Raw genomic sequence first — 22242 nt, 5'->3', positions numbered from 1 at the left:
TGTGGCCTCCTGGTGGCGCTATAATAGGCCAATGTGAAAAGGGTGCCATTTCTTCCTTGGCCTAGTGGGAATGAGCGTGTGAAATTTCACGGAAATTGCAAGCTGCGTTCATGATTTGAGGCCTTTTGTTCAAAACGGACCAATCCTGCGAAGTTTGGAAGCCAACCTTAGCTAATCAGGATGGAATATGGGAAATCGGACAAATCCGTGTTGATCACATGACTGTAGAGATGCTGTGTACCAATTTGCATGATGTTTGGGTAAAATCTGTAGGAGTAATGTCAAAAAATGGATTTTGCACAAATCGGCCTCCTGGAGGCGCTATAACAGGCCCATGCAAAAAAAAATAGGGCAGAGGTTCTGAATTGGCATCCAGGGAGTGTGTGTGCACAGTTTCGCAGCGACCGGGCCAACGGTGCCAGAGATTAGCTGCTAACACACAGATTGGACACACGGACGGACGGACGGACGGAGGGTAAAACATACTCTCTCGCCATGCCTTCGGCCTGGCGGAGACAATAAAGCGAGACCACATGTAAACATGCTAAAAATGCAACAGGTTAACAGTGTCATAATTATAGACTAGTTGGCAGTAAGGTGCTAATCAAAATATACACATTGCCAAAATATGAACCGCTTTAAGTAGTGGTCATAAATAAATTGCGAGTAAGGTGTCCCAAAGGTCAGAAATGTGTAAAATTGTGATAAAAGACTGCTGTTGTTCTTACATTTAAAGCATCATCAAGTTTGTTACAAAGTAGACACCAGTGTTGTTACTGTATTTTGCAGATGGAGGATTGTGGTCCATGGTGGAATTGATGGCTTTAGCCGTCTAATTGTCTACCTTTGTGCCGCCACCAACAACCGTGCATCAACAGTGATGAACAGCTTCCTGCAGGCAGTCCACTCTTATGGGATTCCATCTCGTGTACGGTCTGACAAAGGAGGGGAAAATATTGAAGTAGCACGCTATATGGTGACGCACAGAGGACCAAACCGTAATTCCCACATTACCGGAAGAAGTGTACACAACGGGGTGCTCCTTCCATTCCGACATCTCGCCACTCCGACTAGTGGCTTCCGCGTGCGGTTAGGGTTAGGGTTAGGTATAGAGTTTGTTAACGTCGGAAAGGCGACATGTCAGAAAGGCGAAATGCACCCTTACACAACCAGAGGTATTACCCATTTTGGGCGGGAACCCCTTTTTGTAACTATACCTTTCAGGACAGGAACCCCTTTTGGGATTCCTGTTGCTATGTACAATATATAGCACCATTTTTTTTTTTCATTTTTGAATAAATATTTGAAGTTTTACAGGCCTGCAGGCTGACTGAAGTAGCTCTTCATTGTGGTATTGCTACTTTCAAACAAATCTGGGAGTACCTCTTCCACCTCTGAATGTCTGCCATATTTGGGCAAGGCTGACCCGGAAACCCCATACTGTATGTGGGCGTGGTTGACATCGTCGTGACATAATAGTGACGACGCAGGCGTCTACGCAGGTATCTTAAAACCAGCCCGCTCAGCAATTACCGAACCAGTGTCGACTGTTTCGGAACTGAACAGGAATAGTGTTTGCCGCTACGTCTATCCACTAGAGTTGATATCTAACGACAAGACCAGGTTACAGGTTTCTATAAGAACTGTTTGTTAAGAATGGCCGAACAACGCTGGCTACCGCTGGAGGCTAACCCGGACGTCATGAACCAGTTCCTCAGTCAACTGGGCGTGCTTCCGAGCTGGCAGTTTGGGGACGTGTATGGCCTGGACGAGGATGACCTGAGCACTGTGCCGAGGCCGGTGTGCGCCGTCCTCCTGCTCTTCCCCATTACGGAGGCGTACGAGGCCTTCAAGCTCCAGGAGGAAGAGAAGATCGACACGCAGGGGCAGGAGCCGGAGGTGTCCGCCGACGTCTACTTCATGAAGCAGACCATCGGGAACGCCTGCGGAACGATCGGCCTGCTCCACGCCGTCGCCAACAACCGGGAGCGGCTGGAGTTCAAGCCCGACTCTCCGCTGAAGGCCTTCCTGGACGGGTCGTCGACGATGAGCCCCGAGGAGAAGGCCGCCTTCCTGGAGAAGGACGAGGGTATCCGCGGCGCACACGAGTCCAGCGCGCAGGAGGGACAGAGCGAGGCGCCGAGCGCCGACGAGAAACAGGACAAGCACTTCATAGCGCTGGTGAACATTGGAGGGGATCTGTACGAGCTGGACGGCCGCAAGCCTTTCCCCGTGGTCCACGGGAAGACCTCCGAAGAGAGATTCCTCGAGGACGCCGTCGGGGTGTGTAAAACCTTCATGGCGCGGGACCCGGAGGATCTGCGCTTCACGGTCGTGGTGCTCTCCAAAGCATCGCCATGAAGCTGCTCTCGTCATTGTGCACACCAAAGTCTTTGTTGTGGTGCCGGCCCACAGCAGAAGGATCCAAATAAAGTGGCCGTACACACTGGTAGCCAAAGTGCTAATATTTTTTTTCTGGACCCAGAGTAATGAAGACCAACATTTCGGCAGCTAACTTGCCTTCTTCAGGGTAGCCGCTGTCCTCATTACCATGGATGTAGACTCAGAGGTGGTGGAGGCAGATCTATACCACTTTATTTCCCAAAAATAGGCAATCTACAAGCTTGAACTTGTAGATCTTCTATATTTGGCTATTGCTCCCTGCAGAAATGGTATGCTGGGGTTCAATTGGTGTAATCCTATTTTTAGAAGTGGGGGAGTGTCGCTCCCCTGTGCTCCCCCCTCCACTACACCCCCCACTACACTGTTTCTCAACATGGGGTGCGGGAACCACCATCGGTCTAATTTCAACCCTCACAGGTCTGTAACTCTTGACTGTGTACAAATAGAACCAAATGGCCCCTTACAGGCCACACTCTCCTTGAGTTAAATTAAACCTGAGGATTCCAGGGTGTGGACAGGGGTTCCGGTATAGTTTAGTTCAGTGATTCTCAACAACAAAAAAATGTTTTAATGTCAAGGACCCCTAATTTGATATGCATTAGGCCACGGACCCCCCTTTTGATACCCTTTTTTTGTTTCGTTTTTTTTTTATTAATCCCTGGGACCCTAATGTACTGTACACTGTAAAATCCTCAGTGTTAAATAAACTCTCAGAGTGGAACCAAATGGACAATTTGTACGCTCAGAGTTGCCTTTGGTTGCTAACTAAATCAATCATTTAGCTATGGGGACCCCCTGGACCCCCTTCAAGGACCCCTGGGGTTCCCTGGACCACACGTTGTGAACCACTGCTTATTAGAGGAGCTTCTATTTTTTTCCTTGTTAACGTTTTCTATTCTTTTTGAAATATTTAACTTTAATGAATATTTATTATAATGAAAGTCAATGGGTTTCAGAGTATCCATAAACAGCTGACATTTGGGGAAAGCGAAAAACGGGCATCGGTGTTCCGTGCACATGGTAATGGTGAATGGCTGTGTGCAAATGCAGATCAATTGCTCCAGCCACTGAGGAGAACCGGGCAGAAGAGATTTTGGGCACAGACACACAGACAGAGCTTTGTAGAATTATAGGATGATTTAGGATGAAAACACTGAAACAATTTACAAGCTCAATCGCGACACGTTGTGGGGCTTGCATATCTGCTATTTTCACTACTCCAGTGCAACACCCCTGTATGATGAACAGCCTGACAGCGGCGATGTGACGATGACGACTGTCTACCATGACTATCAGTCCTCTTTCAGAAGCCAAGGGGAAGTCTACAGGCCGAACCGGCCTGAATATATGCCCAAATGTGGAGTCATTATGTCGTAGATCAGTGGTTCTCAACCAGTGACCACCAGTGGTCCTTAAGGGGGTTCCAGGGGATCCCCAGCCAAATTAATAATTAGAAACCAAATTGACCCTTATGTGTCTGTAACTCTGAGCGTTACAGACACTCAAAGGAACGGGTCCATTTGGTTCCATTTGTACATTCAGAATGAACACTGGTGATGATGATACAGTGTAGATTGGGACCCCAAGACATTAAAATGGTTGAGTCCCTGGCGTATCTTGTCAAATGTGGGTTCGTGGGCTAATATGTGTCAATTTGGGGGTCCTTGACTCGAAAAAGGTTGAAAACCACTGTCGTAGATGACTGATGTCTTAGCCTGACCACATGACGCCATGCTCTTATTGGTGGCAATCTTTTTCTTTTACTTAATCCCTGCACCCATATTGTGGGGATTGATCGACAAGCTCACAACGCGATGTGCTGCGTCGCGTCGTGAGCTTGTCGATCAACTATTTTCAGTGAAAGACGCTAGTGTAGAGCCCTGAGGGACTCCGCTGAACCATATGGGGTTTAATTCAGGGGTCTTCAACAGCGTTAGGGTTAGGACCCCCTGGGGGTCCTCAGAGTTACTACAGGGGTCCGCCAAATATTTGTGTGATAGGAACTTATTTTTTACATCAACAGCTTGAACCCTCAAATCCCTATTCTGAGGGGAACATTCGCAGAAAATAGCAGATCTACAAGCTCACAGGGCCTCACGCCGCGAGGCGTTGTGAGCTTGTAGATCGGCTATTTTCGGTCAAGAGGTTTGTTGTAGCGGGGGGGAAAGAGCAGACCAAGTACAGAGCCAAAGGTCAAGTTTACTATTGTATTGACGGTTTAAGTGGTTGAATGTCTGAAAATACAATATATGAAGCTATCTATGAAATCTGTAAAGAATTTTAATCTGCGACACAATTTTATACAATATGTAGTGGGGGTCCCTGTTTCATCTCTCTCTCAGCTAAGGGGTCCTTGGCCTGAAAACGTTGCAGACTCCTGGTTTAAGTGGTTAAATGTCCAGATGTGGACATCTGTATCACGGCAGTATCAACAACCCAAGAAGTTTGATGATCATTTTCTGCTGCAACGCCCAAACTGTGGAACGGCCCCATGTCAAAGCTGTGTTTAAATCACGTTTGTAGCTTGTACTCCTTGGCGTTTGACCCAGACTGAGAGTTGATGTTTCTGATAGGCAATGTGTCTGTCCTTTTGCTTTTGTCTTATCGCTTTTCATTTTTCTACATTTATTTGTATGTGTTTTTGTTGTCCTTTGGTACGTTTTGTTTGCCCTTTGACTCAACGCTGTTGTTTTAAATGTGCTCTGTACATAATTACGATTGGATTGGGTCCATTTGGACCCCTGGTTGTCCCAGACATGATGTTGAGAACCAATGTGTTAAAGGAGACATCCGGTCATTTTAAGTGTTATGTTTGATGTGTGTCAAATCACTTACCAACGTAGAAATGAAAATGGCGTGACTCCACAGATCCCCCTATCGACCCCCACCGTTGGCATTATAGGAGTATATAGGATAGCAGCAATTCGCCTATTTTAACAAATGTAAAGTCTGTTTTTTTCTCCTAATACTCATTGTGGAGTCCCATGATAACGTAACAGGCGCTAAAACTCCCGACAAGCTAACGGCTAATAACAGAACGAGCTAATGCTGGTTGCTGGTTTCTCTCCCGACCTGGCAACCTGGGCCTGCCATGCAGAGAGATAAGCAGCCCCAGCATTAGCTCGTTCTCTTATTAGCCGTTAGCTTCTCGGAGTTTTAGCGCCTGTTACGTTATCATGGGACTCTACAATGAGTACTAGGAGAAAAAAACAGACTTTACATTTGTTAAAATAGGCGAATTGCTGCTATCCTATATACTCCTATAATGCCAACGGTGGGGGTCGATAGGGGGATCTGTGGAGTCACGCGATTTTCATTTGTACGTTGGTAAGTGATTTGACACACATCAAACATAACACTTAAAATGACCGGATGTCTCCTTTAAGTGACATCACATGACACCTTTATAAAGAGAGCATTAGATTTTTTTCTCAAACGTTTCTCTCGAGAAGAAGGTTCTGCGTTAAACCAGACTCCCCTTCACTGCAACGACAATAATGGCGACTGCTACAAAGATCATTCAGAGGCTCCGAAATGCACTGTCCGGGCACGACCTTCAAGCGAAACCTCAGCTGCGATACGGAGAGATATCCAAGAGGACCCAGCCGGCGGCTACATTGCCCGAGGGCCTGAGCCACAAGGACGCGGATAACTACTATTACAGCAGAGATGGACGCAGAGAGTGTGTTCCAGCCACACTCATCCCGTCTGCTCCGAAGGCCCTCAGTGCTGGACGTCAGGCTTCCGAAGGTGGTCCCTCAAAGCTAGCAGTGACTCCTGCTCCCGTGTATAAGGAGCCACCCCTATCCGCTGACCAGCCGTACCTCTGAACAGCAATACTCTTCGTCCATCCAGTGGTGGGAAGTAACTAAGAACATTTACTTAAAGGAGTAGTTCACCCACAAAAAATACATATTTTCTCTCAATTACACACCCCATGCAGCGTTTGTTGAGGGTTCAAGGCCTATAAGGCTCGAAACCTCTTTGAAACTGTTGGCTTTTTCTTTCTTCCGCTGTTTTTTCTGTCACGGCCTAACCGTGTGGTTAGCCTGGTAAACCCTCCCTCCGGAAATCTCATTTCCATTTGATTCCAGGAGTGAGTCTGGCCTGATCGCCCATTCTGCAATATTGGCTGTTGGCTGGAGTTGGGCGGCAGTAATACTGTTGACTGACAACCCCTTCAGCCAATGATCGTTGTTCCCCTCCAGCCAATCAGCAGACCTCCAGACTAATGTGACGCAACGGGACTTTTGAGATGGCCATGCCCAAAATAGGTTGCCTTATTCGGATACATGCGTGGCACTGCCCGCCCCTGCCGGTATTCTTAAATAGGCTCTGTCATGATTAATTGACCACATATATGAAGTTAAACAACTCAATTCTATCCAAACGATATCTTAAAAGTAAATTCCGTGCCTCAAAAAAGAAGTTTGAGAGCGTTTTAAAACCGAAAGTAAAAAGTGTAACTGGCCACAGAAACAATGGTGGATCATTCCATTTTTGTCGGCTGCACTCGGTCCCATTTGGGCCAACTGTCGCTGTCAATCACAGAACGATGAGCGACGACGCTGATAGGCTCGATTAGTTGGTAATTCCACTAGAAACCCCCACAATGGGCGATCAGGCCAGACTCACTTCTGAAATCAAATGGAAATGAGATTTCCGGAGGGAGGGTTTACCAGGCTACCGTGTGGTCACTTTTTACGAAACTCTGCAATATGGTAAACTCAAATCAATTGGCCAAAGGGTGGGGTTGTAGCAATCAATTGAAAAGTGCCAACTTTGAACAGGTACAACTCATGCCCTGTTTGACCTACAGACATGAAACTTCAATACACACATGCGTCTCCTCATGCCTAACAACTTTCACACTCTGACTTTTTAGCTCTGACCTTTAGATCTCCCACCATTTTGAATTATATGAAAAGCAGTTCAAATCAAACTCCTCCTGGGATTTTTGAGCAATCTGCACTTTCTACACATGAACTTTGGACCTATACCAACAGATTGATTGGGGCTGGATTTTTTCTAAGTGAAAACGTTAAGCTTTTATGAGCCAATGAATATTGCAGTTTTATGACAATTATTAATCTGCCCCTAACACATACATGCAGACTCACATTTGTTTGAAACTTTTCAGTAATGTAGAGGGTCATTCTAAATATCACTGAAACCAATCTTACTCCAATTGGCCAAAGGGGGGCACTATAGCAATTTTTTGAAAATGCAAACTGTAAACAGGTAAAAGTCATGCCTCGTTTGGCCGACAGCCATGAAACTTGCTTACACGTGCCTTGACTCATGAGGAAAACATCTATCACTTTGACCAGTAAGCTCCGCTCTTAGATTTTTCGCCATATTGAGCAGTTTGAAAAATATTTAAACGCAGGATTTCTGAGCAATTTGCGTGAAACTGTGTCATCTGTGTGAGCTCCTTTTTCACCAGTTCAGGTCTCTTGGTCAAATGGCTTCTCTCTACAGTACCTGCCTCCCAATCGCAAGGTCGCCGGTTCAAACCTCACCTCGGGCAGGCTACTTTTCAATTTCATCGCACAAAACACGACTGCATCAATTAATATATGTGCAATTGTTAAAGATAATGTGAAATGCTTGTTAGGAGTAGTTATTTTCAATATATGACATACTTCATTCTGAAAATAGCTGATCTACAATCTCACAACTTTTCAGATAGCAACATGTTTCTGGGCTTGTAGATCGGCTACTTTCACTAGTTGGAGCAGTGAGAACACTATTATATCTTCACTATTTATAGACTATATTCTCCTCAAAACATTAGCACCCTACTCCTCTTACATACTTTCACTTAGAAACTCCATTCAGATGGAGACCACCTATGCTTTTTCTTTGGAATAATGTGTAGTTTTTTGCCATTTACAGGGTAGCAACATTAACAAACACATGAGTCTATACCTGTAACAATGCTCTATACACCAGGGAACCAGATTGCTCATATGCTGTGTTGCTTTTGCCAGGATTCGATCCCATGATCTTACGGTTCAGAGTCAAGAGCTCTTCCAACTGGGTGCATTTCGCCTTTCCGACATGTCACCTTTCTGACGTTAACGAACCCTATACCTAACCCTAACCCCAACCGCACGCGGAAGCCACTAGTCGGAGTGGCGAGATGTCGGAATGGAAGGAGCACCCCCTTCCAACTGAGCTTCCCAGACACAAGAAACACTATACATTGACATTCGATGAACGTGCAACTTTTACACTATAGATTTTTTTTACATCACTCTCCGATTTAATCTAAAAAATCTAAGCTGTGTGATATATACATTTTGAGTTAAGACCATTAATATCAACCCATGTCCCTCTGCACGATCTGGCAATGCACCTAGTGATACCTAGCCTGTCAGTAATTGGCTCCTCAATGGTGCTGAAAAGTAACTATGTACATTTACTCAAGTACCAATACAAGTGCTTACAATGCACAGTACAATTTTGAGATACTTTTACTTTACTTTCCATTTGTGTTACTTCTACTCTACTATAATTAAAGCATATGACAGCTTTAGTTACTTGTTACTTTGCAGATTTAATTATTAATACAACACCTACAGTAACCACATACAGCTCATAACGCGTCACATCTACAATGTGACGCGTTATGAGCTTGTATATATACTAGAAGTTCGGGCCGCTATGCGGCCCGAACGTCTAGCGTGACGCGTCGTTCACTTTGCAGTGCCACCTAACAGGCACCTCACAGTGTGAGAGAGAGTTTTGTGCTCTCCTAAATCCACGGCAGGCTTTGAAAGTACCCACTTCAGAAAGAGGTGACGTGCATCACCTCTCCAATGACCAAAACCCACTTTGTGATTACTCAGACCTGGTATGGCAGACCTGTGGGGAGTGTGCAGTGGTGTACAATGTGAAAAGATAGTTGAAATCGCAGGAGATGAAGTTAGCAGTTTATTTGTGTAAAGGGTCGTCGGCGTGGGTTGTGTTGAGGATGGAAGCCGTCGAACTGGTGCATCCTACCTATTTATAGGTAGGATGTGATGTCATGGTGTCGTGAGATTACGTCACACTGGCGTGTCTCATCGTGATGTCACAACCGTGATGTCATATGACGTCACACTGGCTACATACAACGTTACAGACAACCGACATGGCGCAGGATTCAAATTGTATATATACTAGAAGTTCGGGCCGCTACGCGGCCCGAACGTCTAGCGTGACGCGTCGTTCACTTTGCAGTGCCACCTTACAGGCACCTCACAGTGTGAGAGAGAGTTTTCACACTGGCGTGATGTCAGGGTCGTGAGATTACGTCACACTGGCGTTGTGTCCATATTCGGGACGACCGTCTCATCGTGATGTCAGATTACGTCACACTGGCGTGATGTCAGATTACGTCACACTGTCATATTCGGGACGACCGTCTCATCGTGATGTCAGATTACGTCACACTGGCGTGATGTCAGATTACGTCACACTGGCCACATACAACGTTCGTACATACTGACAACCGACATGGCGCAGGATTCAAATTGTATATATACTAGAGGTTCGGGCCGCTATGCGGCCCGAACGTCTAGCGTGACGCGTCGTTCACTTTGCAGTGCGCCATGTCTGGTGTTGTATCTCCAGCCGTTAGGCTTTGGTGAAGTTGTCGTCATTGTGGTGGAGAGAGTTCTTGTGGTGGAGAGAGTTCCTTGTATAGATTATTACTATTTATCACTATGGAAGCCGTCGAACTGGTGCGATCTGACGGCATCCTAGAATTTATAGGTAGGATGTGATGTCATGTGATGTCATGCTGTCGTGAGATTACGTCACACTGGCGTTGTCATCGTGATGTCAGATTACGTCACACCGTCACACTGGCGTCGCATACGGACAACCGACATGGCGCAGGATTCAAATTGTATACGCGGCCCGAACGTCTAGCGTGACGCGTCGTTCACTTTGCAGTGCCACCTTACAGGCACCTCACAGTGTGAGAGAGAGTTTTGTGCTCTCCTAAATCCACGGCAGGCTTTGAAAGTACCCACTGCTGTCGTGAGATTACGTCACACTGGCGTTGTGTCCATATTCGGGACGACCGTCTCATCGTGATGTCACGACCGTGATGTCATGCTGTCGTGAGATGACGTCACACCGTCACACTGGCGTCGCATACGGACAACCGACATGGCGCAGGATTCAAATTGTATATATAGATAGATAGATAATAAGCAATCCATGCCACACATGAAATCCACTTCTGTCTATCCAATGGCTCAGTCAGTAGGCCTATACACTGTCTACCTGCAAATCTGTAGGTCTCTGGTCCAAACCCCAATTCAACCAGTCCAAATATAATTTACTGAACAAAAATCATGACTTTGTTAATTAATGCACTTTCACTTTTTAAAGACAAGATGAAATGGCATTTTGACAGTATTTGTTTGTAATTTTTCTGACATGGGACCGCCCCTTCATCGATTGTGCTACCAAGGTCCCAGATGGAAGTAGCCTGTGAAACAAATGTGACGCAAGCTTCTTCCATCTGGCAGAGTCAGGTTAGCTCGGAGTCTCCTACTATACAATTTTGATGTACTTTTACTTTACTGGAGTATTTCCAATTTGTTATACTACAACGTGTGATACAACGTGTCACGTGAGCTTGTACTGTAGATTCTCAAAAGATGTGTATTATACATTTGAAACCTGTGAAATGGGATATTCTGCATAATGGGTACTTTTACTTTTGGTACTTTAACTATATGTTGATGCCAATACATTTGTACTTTTACTCAAGTAAATTTTTAATGTTGGGCTTTTACTTGTAACAGAGTATTTCTACATTGCAGTATTGATACTTGTACTTAAGTAAAACGTGTGAGTACTTTTACCACCATCTAACATCAATGATTACCTATTATACCGAGCATTGGATGTTCAGTGTATCAATGTGGCAACAAGTTAGGGTGATAAAGGATATATGGGAATGTTTTGACAAGTGAAGACAGCATGTTGAGAATATGGAAGGAGTAGTTTTGGGGAGCTGATTAATGAGGAGAATGAGAGAGAAGGGTGGATGATATGGTGGTAGTGAACCAGAAAAGGGGATTGGGAAGGAGGGGGAGAGGGCAGCTACTTAGTGGATGCAAAATAGGAAGGAAGTTGACAAATGAGGAGGCGTGGGAATGTTTATTAGAGACTGCAGTGTTCAACACAATCTCGGATAGTGTGAGGATGCCCGGGCAGTGGAGAGGTATAATGAACAAGGGTAATCTAGGCTACAGAGCTGTAGTAACTACAGAGGTATAAAGCTGATTGATGAGCCACAGCATAAAGCTGAGGGAAAGAGACGTAGAAGCTATACACAAATCCAAGGAGCGCTGCCCTGTAGGTGGCACAACCATTGCTGTGGTGTCAGTCAGCTGCTGCGTTTCTGTCCGCCTGTTGACGTTAGCAGAGCAGCCATAAACTAGCCTGCTGGCACCTGACGTAGGTGGTTCGTCCCGGTTTCTGTACATCTTTGTAAAGTTAGTGTTAGTAAAAGTTAATAAAAAGCGTAACGAAAGAGAAAGAGTAACGTGAGCAGTCAGTGACAGCAGCTGACTGACACCCTAGCAGCTGACTGAGTCTGACACCGCAGCAATGGTTGCGCCACCTCCAGGTCAGCGCTCCGTGGATTCGTGCATAGCAGGGGTGGGCAACTTTGATGATGGAGAGGGCCACTATATTTCCACAATCACTCCAGAGGGCCACATTGCATATACATGTACTGTCGGGCAGACAGTTATCTCCATACTTTAACTTTTTTCGTAAATTAATTCCGTACTTCGCCATTCTATGTCCGTGGACCTCGTCCCAGGGAGATCTCCAAGGACTAATGGCTCTTTTCGCATTACAACACATGGTTCTCAACCTGTGGGCCAACATGTAAATGTTAGTTCCTACGTAAGTTCCTTTGCTCCAAGCCAGAACACAATCAATTAATTGATCATTAAAATAAACATGCTCCATGAATGCACGTGGCCCACCCATCTGATCAATTAACACGGCAGCCCATATAGGCTTAAAAGAAAATAACAGTGAATAACATGGCAGGTTCACAGGGAAAGTAAAGTCTGCACGGAGGAACAAATCCACATGAAGAGAGGAACAAAAGTAAAACATTCCAGCAGGCCAGCCTGGCGACAGGCTGGGGGTCAGGCCTTTACAACAGTCTAATGGTAACCGGGTGGAAGCTGTTCATTGACATGTATCTGGTCATTTATGGTTTCAAACTCAAACCATATAACTTGGCTTGATAGCATATTCCTGTGTGGTTTTCGTGACCTTATGATGCTGTGCGTGCGTGCGTGCGTGCGTGCGTGCGTGCGCGATCACGCGTGAATTCCTGCAACAGAAGTGGGTTTGCAACAAAGTACAGCGATTAATCTGCATCGCAAATGACTTCCTAATTCATTATGAATGATGATTTAGTCAATGGAAGAAAGTTAAAAAAAAGAGAGCTAAAAGTTCAACAGGTAAGTCTTCAATTAAAAGATTATTAAGACCAACCTGTTTACCCAGTCAACCAGAACAAAGGGCCAGTGGTGGATAAAGTGTATGCTCAAGTATTCAAAAGTACAAATTGCAAATTGCATTTTCTTTTGAACATAAAATAATATAATCATAATTATGATGATGATTATGATTATGATTATTATTATAATTCTGAAATCTACAAGCTCCAAACACGTTTCGATGAGATGAGCTTAAGTGGTTCATTCATAATAGCATTGTTTTGTGTTTGAGTCCCAAGAGTCCCTTCCTAGAAATGTAGTGGAGTCAAAAGTGCAATATATCTATTTGAAATGTAGCATAAGTAGTGCAAGTCATGTGTGGTGCAGTGGTGTCATGGAAGCCACACGGAATAGGACGGCGTGTGGCCAATAATTTGCTTCACGCACACGGCACGGTACAGAACATGCAAACTCCACACAGAAAGGCCCTTTTGCCAACCCCACCTAGGGTATGGGCACTGATGACGCGGAGGAGGGGGGGATCGAACCCAGGACCATCTAGCTGTGAGGCAACAGCGCTACCGACTGCGCCAGGGCTGAGGAACATACGCCTACCAAGGGGGGGAAGAGGGGAAAAAATGGAAGGGGAGAGGGGGAGAAGGGGGAAGGAGAAAAAAGAGAAGAAAGAGAGAAAGAAAAAGAAAACAAACGTGGAAAAGATGAAAAATGCAACAGGCCCGTCTTTTTCTGCTTCTTCCCAGTGATTCCTCCAAGTTCTTTATGAGTATACACGATAGATTAATGACAATTGGGACTTTGTCAATTTTAGGTATGCTTGGTGAGGATCCAAAGGTCGGGGCTGGTCGTGGGTTCGATCCCCACCTACGCAGTGAAAAGAAAAACCTGCAATGATTTAAAAAAAGAAAATCCTTATTATTTTAACCATCTAAATAGACCAACAAATCGCCTTTCTCACCATCACCTAACCTATTTGTACAATTGTATTATTATAATATGTAGGCCTACAATGGCAAACTTTGACAGATGCCTGTTAAGCATAACCCTTCAGAGCAGACCTGGGCAACTGGCGGCCCGCGGGCCATATACGGCTCTTTGGTTGACTCTGAACGGGCCGTGTAAGGTTATTTGGAAATGTCAAAATAAATTTCTCATTTTACCTCATGCATGGACTAAAGCTGCATGCTTTTATTTTGAAGTTTCAAGACGTGCGCATGATTGGATCGTTGTCACACGCACACACTTGCACGCGCGCGCGCTCACACTCACACACACACACACACACACACACACACACACACACACACACACACACACACACACACACACACACACACACACACACACACACACACACCCCCAGCAGTGGCCAGGTGACTGACTGCACACAGCGGGGGAAACGTGTGTTGTTTACTGATCAAGGCCGGGTCACAAGACGACCTTACGGAGGCAAAAATGTCCGCTCGTGGTAAAAAAAGAAAGGTAGATGGCGAATGCAGGGTGGTCAACAAAAACTGGACTGCCAAGTATTTATTCACTGAAGTCGGAGGTAAAGCCGTGTATTTAATTTGCGGGGAGCATATCGCCGTGTTTAAGGACTACAATTTGAGTCGCCATTACGAGACCAAACCTAAACACGCGGAGAAATACAAAAACTTGACTGATGCTGAAAGGGCAAAGACATCGGAAGCTTTGCTAACTGGTCTGCAAAAGCAGCAAGGCCTCTTCACCAAGCTTCATGCTGCCAGGGATGCAGCAACCAAGACCAGCTTCGTGATATCCCACAAAATTGCTAAAAACAGTAAGCCATTCGCAGAGGGGGAGTTTGTCAAAGAGTGCTTGGTGGAGTCTGCAGCACTAATATGCCCTGAAAAAAAGAAGCGTTTGAACAAGTCCCGCTGTCCAGGCGAACGGTGACGAGAAGGATTGAGGATATAGCAGGGAATCTGGAGTCTACGCTGCAACGTGAAGTGGGAAGTTTTGACTTTTTCTCCTTGGCTTTGGACGAGAGCACTGATGTCCGCGACACTGCCCAGTTACTCGTATTTGTCCGTGGGATAACGTCGGACTTCAAGATTACGGAGGAGCTGGCATCAATGCAGTCGATGAAAGGGACAACGACAGGGAGTGATCTCTTCACAGAGGTAAATGTGTGCATGGACACGCTGGGTCTGAAATGGGACAGACTGGCAGGCGTCACATCTGATGGTTGCCCAAGTCTCACAGGGAAAAATGTTGGACTTTTGAAACGTATGCAAGATAAAGTGACAGAAATTGATGCAGATCAGAAATTGTTTTTTTTGCATTGTATTATCCACCAACATGTGTTGTGCAAGTCAGTGCTAAAACTTAACCACGTTATTGATGTTGTTACTAAAATGGTAAATTTCATCAGGGCACGGGGGTTGAATCATAGACAGTTTGTCGCGCTTTTGGAGGAGCATGAGACTGAGCATCGTGACATTGGCTACCACACAGCAGTCAGGTGGCTCAGCCTGGGCAAAGTGCTAAAAAGAGTGTGGGACCTGAAAGCAGAGATTTGAGAGTTTTGTGAGAAGAAAGGCAAAGACTTCCCAGAGCTCTCAGATGAGGAATGGATGGCAGATTTTGCATTTGCTGTTGATGTGACTGCACTGATGAATGAATTGAACACCAAACTGCAAGGCAAGGGACTTTTTGTTCATGAAATGTACAGCCTGGTGAAGGCTTTCATGAGAAAGATGCTGTTTCTTTCAAGCCAACTGGAGAGCAAGACTCTCACTCACATGCAAACCCTGAAAGATATCACACCATCAGCTAATCATCTCCGCAGGTACTCATCTATGTTAAAAGCATTCCATGATGAGTTTTCAAGGCGATTTGAAGATCTCAGAAAAATCGAGGATGAAATGCACATAATTTCCTCTCCCTTCACCTCCAGTGTGGATAAAGCACCCAGTGATGTTCAGCTTTAACTCATTGACCTGCAGTCTGATGCAGTACTAGCAGAGCACTTTAAGTCAGTGTTAATTTCGTTGAGTGAGACTAAGACGAAAAATATGCGTCAACGAAGCTTTTTCAAAGACTAAGACTAAACGAAGACTAAATGAAACGTGTACGGTGAAGACGAGGAGTGAGACGAAAATGTAATGGACATGTTAGTCAACGAATTAGACGAGACGAAAATGTTAGGGCGGGACGAATGGAGAAGAGATCCAATCAGAATTATATTTTTTGTGGGACTAGTTGGGAAGGGATCCAATCAGAACGATCCTCATTGTTAGTTAGGTTGATCCACCCGGAAGCAGACCATATTAGGAGCCAGCATGGACGCTGCAGGCAGGAACGCAACCAAAACAAACTCACAACAAGCCGGCGCACGGGGAGGAGGAGGAGAAAAAAGTGTATTTACTTTAGTTTTAGTCTAAACTAATATGTGAAATGACAGAGCATTTGGGACGCAAACGAAGAGCTGACGTCTGGTCACACTTCACCTATCTCACGAAGGAGGACAAGACCATCTGTAACATTTGTGACTTGAAACTCAGTGGGAAGAACACGACTAACCTGAAGCGACATTTAGAGACTACTCATCCAGCAATACATAAGAAGGTAAGCACACACGCTAATGTTATTTTATCAGATAAACCACTGTACTGATTAAAGAAGTAAATGATGTCGCTACTCGTAAATAGTAAATGAAAGATAAATTGTCACCGTGACAACAATGACTGTGTTGCCAGATTTCGGAGAGAAATAAGCAACCAGGTTAGGCTACATGAACACTTTAAACCTAAACACAACGGCTTTTTGAAAATAGACTTTTTGGAAATAGCCGATCTACAAGCTCACAACTAATAAAAAGCAACTACCAATATTTACAAGCAACTTTACAGAAAACGAGGTCGCTTTTAATAAGCATACATGGCAACACTAGTTGGTGTGTGTGTGTGTGTGTGTGTGTGTGTGTGTGTGTGTGTGTGTGTGTGTGTGTGTGTGTGTGTGTGTGTGTGTGTGTGTGTGTGTGTGTGTGTGTGTGTGTGTGTGTGTGTGCTGCGTCACACACACCAACTAGTGTTGCCATGTATGCTTATTAAAAGAGATACGTTTTTTTGCATTTCTTTAGACAAAAACACGTCTACACTAGTGTGTGTGTCACCTACATAGTCAATCTATATACCATTTTAAAGGTACGGGCCTTGTGATTAAAATGATGCAAACCAAAATAGCAGATCTACAAGCTCACAACAGGTCGCACTGCAACGCCTTGTGAGCTTGTAGGTCGGCTATTTTGGATTTCTGCACATTGTAACATTACTGACCTGTTGAAAAATGAATGAATAAACAAGGTTACTGTAGCAACATTAATGAAATGCTGCTACTTATGGGCAAATCTACTTTCCACCACTGGTCTGGGTGATTGAGTGAGAGAGATGTGTGGGGATTAGATGAGAAAGAGAAAAATCACAATTTGATATCTTATTTCCTTCCCTTATTCACCCTCACAGATACAGAGGACTTCTGCTAGTGCTAACACTAAACACAGATGATGATCATGATGGGCCAAGTGGAAGTAATGCTAGTAGTACATCCCAGCAGACCATCTCTACAGCTTTCCTCAATTCTTCCAAGTACAAAACGGACTCTAAAGAACAAAAGACCAGGGTGCAGGCCATAGCCAAATGGATTGGACGCTCAGGTTTACCAGTCACAACAATTGAAGATGAGGACTTTTTGCACATGATGGAGATAATAGACAGGAGACTGACTGTTCCAAAGAAAACTAAAATAAGCAATTTGATTGAGACAGAGTATAACGATGAGAGACAGAAATTCAAAGAGAGACTGGCTGCTGCACGGAGAGTATCTATTGGCCTTGACATGTGGACAAAAAAAGGACTGACAGCCTCATTCCTCGCTATAACTGCATGCTACTTTTGTGTTGAACAAAGTAAACCTGAACACATATTGCTGGCTCTTGAACAAGTAGCCCATCCACACACTGCACTGTCAATTAAGGCATGTGTGGACAAATGTATGCAAGAGTGGGCCATTCCAAAGGAGAAGATCCTTACAGTAATAACAGACAATGGTAGTAACATGGTGGCAGCCTTTAAGAACACCACTGCAGCAGAAGAGGAAGGAGGCAGCTCCGAGGAAGACTCCCCTGGCTCCTCAATAGAAACTGACTCTGAAATTGATGACCAGCGGTGAGCGATGTTTAGTTAATTATTTTACATTACAGTCAATGATCACATGAATATGAAACACACTTTTCCCCTCCACTGTATATTAGACTTATTTGTCTTTTCTTCTCGTTATTAGGTACCATCAAGTCAACATGGAAATGAAACGAACACCGTGTGTGGTGCATACCTTACAGCTTGTGGTCCTCATGGTGCAGAAGGAGAAAACTGTCTCTAAAGTCATTGATAAAGCAAGGTCTGTGGTAAAGCTCTTTCGCAAGTCCTCCGTTGCAACACAGAAGGTAGTGAAAGGGCCTGGTCTTATTGTTCTAAATGACTGCCCCACACGCTGGTCAAGCACATTCAACATGATCGCACGACTCATCAAAATCAAAGACGCAGTCTGCGAAATTGCAAATGAAATGGGGTGGGACACCTTGCTTACTAGTGAGTGGCAAAAGCTTTCATCAGTGCATGACCTACTTCTGCCTTTTGCGGAACATACTAAAACCCTCCAGAGTGACACCACATCCTTGTCCCTAGTGGTCCCTGCCCTCTTTGATCTGCTCAGCCACCTTACTGAGTTTGCAAACAGCAGTCGCTACAGAGACCTCGCCACTCTTGCAGAGAAAATGAAAGCAAATCTGAACCTGCGTTTCGCTTGTCTCCTGGATCCAGCCGATGAAAAGTTCTCACCACTTGCAGCAGCTGCCTGCTTTGTCAACCCAACTGTCTGTGAAATCCTTGTTAATGTTGATGTGGGTGACGCGAATATCCAGGAACTGCTGAATCAGGCAGAGGACTATGTGGTCCAATCCACTGGCACTGCGCCACACACACAAGAGGACCAGTCAGACGATGATGCAGAAGAGATTGAGGAACCAGGAGCAGCTTCCTCAAAGCAGCCAGTGTTTAGGTTTCTTTCAAAGTGCCGCACCACAAGGCCTAGACAGAGAACCTCCACAACCATCATCGGGCAGCAGATCACTAAGTACAAGGAAGAACTTTCACATCCCATCACCAAGGACACAGGAACAGGCTTTTGGCTGGAAAAGAGTGCCAGTTTTTATCACAGTTTGAAACCGTTTGCGTTAGACTTGTTGGCTATGCCAGCTTCTCAAGCTTTTGCAGAGAGGGTATTCAGTGTCACAGGTGATCTCACAAGAGGACGGCGCAACAGAGGAAGGGTCACATTGGAGCGAAGTGCTTTCCTTAAAATGAACAGAAACAAATAGAACTGTTGTGTTCACTGCTACAGCATTTCCTGTAGAAGTAGTATATGCTCATGAAGCTCAACTAAATGCTAAACATGACTGTTCTGGTCTGTCATTATTCTTTTTGTTTAATGTGAAGAGAGCAGAGATATATTTTGTTGTTCCATGCAACGTATTAATTAACTTGCCTTGCACTCAGCACATCGTTGTAATCTTCAACTGAGGAATATTTCATTTTCTGTATTCAGTTTTCTACTGGGTTCACATTATTTTACATATTGGGTTTTTTCAAATCTTTGATTTTGCACACAATGCAGTGCACACTGCACAGAGAGTAACAAAGACAGACTAGTCTGTAAAAGATGATGCTTAGAGTTCTTTGGTTTTTAGTTTAATGTGAAATTAACCTGTATTTTCCAATTGAGGATTTTTTTTGTTGATTTACTTGAACAGCCAATTTACAGCCACAGCTTTTATTTTACATTTGAGAATGGCACCTATTTGTTCTTTTCAAATCTTGTTGATTTTGTCAGATGCTCACAGTGTTGTTGTTTTTTATGTGATTGGTACTGTATTTGCCTGTAAGAGCAGAGGTTTTGTTCCACACACTAAGGCATTGTAGCCTAGCCCTGGTAGGTTTACTTCTTTTGAGTTACTTGAAAATACTAACCAAAGTATTGTATTGAGGTACCATATGTGGTATCACAGCCAAGAAGGTTTTATTTGTTTATTCTTTTTTGAGAATTGCACTTTTTTACTTTTATTACACTATTTGTCTTATCTTTTTGTATTTGCACACAGATTAACAGACAGAAGACAATGCCTTGTTCAGAGTTATGTGGTGGTTATAATATTATTTTTCAAGAACATTGTACAGCTTGATGAATGAATGTCATATGCACTGACTGCATACCTTTTCAGGGAGAGCAGGCCTTCTACTCATTTTATCTGAGATCAAGGTCATGTACTTATTTCTTGTCATTTGATACTAAAAATAAAACAAGACATGTTTCATATTACAACTATATATCTGTGTCTGTAATGTATTGCATATTCAAACCTAAAATGTATTTGGCAAAGACTAAAAGTCTAAAAGACTAAGACTAAGACTAAAAGACAAAGACTAAAAGTCTAAAAGACTAAGACTAAGACTAAAAGACTAAGACTAAGACTAAGACTAAGACTAAAAGACTAAGACTAAAAGTCTAAAAGACTAAGACTAAGACTAAGACTAAAAGACTAAGACTAAGACTAAAAGACTAAAAGACTAAAAGACTAAGACTAAAAGTCTAAAAGACTAAGACTAAAAGTCTAAAAGACTAAGACTAAGACTAAGACTAAAAGACTAAGACTAAGACTAAAAGACTAAGACTAAAATATTTTGATATTTAGTCGACTAGACTAAGACTAGACTAAAACTATTTCAGAAGACTAAAATGGGACTAAGACTAAATGGCGTGGTATTCAAAAGACTAAGACTAAGACTAAATCAGAATTTGCTGTCAAAATTAACACTGCTTTAAGTCAGTATCTCTGCTGGCTTTCTACTCTTCTCTCAAAGAGGAGAACTTTCCAAACATGAGGAGACATGCTCAGAAGATGTTGGTTCTCTTTGGCTCTACCTACATTTGTGAACAAACATTTTCAATGATGAAGTTTAATAAATCCAGGTACAGATCCTCTCTCACTGATGAGCATCTGTCAGCTGTGCTTCGCATAACCACCTCAGACATTCAACCTGACTTTGATGCACTTGTTAAAGCCCAGCAGAGACTAGATTTCTCTCACTGAACAAGAAAAAAAGAACTTAAATATGATGTATCTTTCTTGCTTAATGTTTGGAGCACAAAGACAATATTGAATATTGTGATGTCTTAAGAATTCTAAGAATCTGCAACTTTCCAACAGTATATTTTGTAGTGAATGTGACTTAAAATGTTCACTAATATGAGTCACAGATGGTTAAAAAAAATGTTTGTACTTTTAATCAAGTACATTTGTAATTCTGGACTTTTACTTTCTATATTGCAGTATTGGTACTTTTACTTAAGTAAAAAATGTTAGTACTTTTTCCACCACTGGTGACAACAAATATATACTGTTGGCTGGAAACCTTGTATGTCCAAAACCGTTTCTTTTTACCAGGTGCTCGAAGAGCGCCGGGTCTACAAACAGCCTCAGTAGACTTTCGCCACCCTGAGTGCTTAGGTGTCGACACCTAAGCACTCAGGGGTCGACACCTAAGTCTCATTGGCTGTCCTGGCTGTCCTTCACACTTCCCCCCCGTTTAAGCCAATGGGGAGTAAGTGTCCTTTAAAGCAACCGCCTCTCCTCCTTTGCAGGAGCGAGAGATTTGCAGCAGAGTCAGAGAGAGGGAGAGAGCCCCCCCCCCACACACACACACACACACACACACACACACACACACACACACACACACACACACACACACACACACACACACACACATACACACACTAGAGATGCCGCGATCCGATTTATCAATGAAAAAATGTGGATCGGATCGGATTCCAGCAAAATGACCGATAAAACGCTCCGATTAAAGCACTCCATTCCAGTAATCCGCTCCAGCACTTTGATCCTTCCCACTCGGGAAGGATCATGGCAACACTGGCTCCAGCCAGTGTTGCCATGTCGGCTTATTATAAGCGACTTTGGGCTTCTTTTTCTGTAAAGTTGCTTGTAAAAATCGGTAGTTGCGCGTTGCGGTTTTTGGGGCTTATTTCTATTGTGTACTTGCTTATTTTGGCTTGCTTCCAATTATTATTTAAACCAGTGGTTTCTCAAATATGTTTATAAATGTTTTGTGCCCAGGGGAGCATTTGTGTAGTTAGAATGTTTCAAAAAAATATTCCAAACATTCCAAATTTTATTGCAAGAGTTTTTGAAAATAGCCATGCATAATTGCAAATAGGTTTACAGTGCTCATGTGCCGTGGGCCCGTGGCCT

At 43.9% G+C, this 22242-nt stretch overlaps 2 protein-coding genes across 2 annotated transcripts; both read left to right on the top strand.

Moving 5' to 3' along the window:
- Positions 1-1656: 1656 nt before the first annotated feature.
- Positions 1657-2361, top strand: LOC311033479 (ubiquitin carboxyl-terminal hydrolase isozyme L3-like; the record flags this gene model as incomplete). The annotated part of the gene is made up of 1 exon (XM_084040990.1): positions 1657-2361. The coding sequence occupies one exon, from the start codon at positions 1657-1659 to the stop codon at positions 2359-2361; it is 705 nt and encodes a 234-aa protein (XP_083897116.1).
- A 3539-nt stretch (positions 2362-5900) lies between these two features.
- LOC311033882 (NADH dehydrogenase [ubiquinone] 1 alpha subcomplex subunit 7-like) lies at positions 5901-6233 on the top strand (the record flags this gene model as incomplete). The annotated part of the gene is made up of 1 exon (XM_084041581.1): positions 5901-6233. One exon carries the CDS (start codon positions 5901-5903, stop codon positions 6231-6233), a length of 333 nt encoding a protein of 110 aa, XP_083897707.1.
- Between the last annotated feature and the right edge of the window lie 16009 nt (positions 6234-22242).

This window comes from Gymnoscopelus microlampas (genome assembly GCF_963454915.1).
Source record: "Gymnoscopelus microlampas genome assembly, chromosome: 18".
NCBI lineage: Eukaryota > Metazoa > Chordata > Actinopteri > Myctophiformes > Myctophidae > Gymnoscopelus > Gymnoscopelus microlampas.
This window is presented reverse-complemented; position numbering and strand designations above follow the sequence as displayed.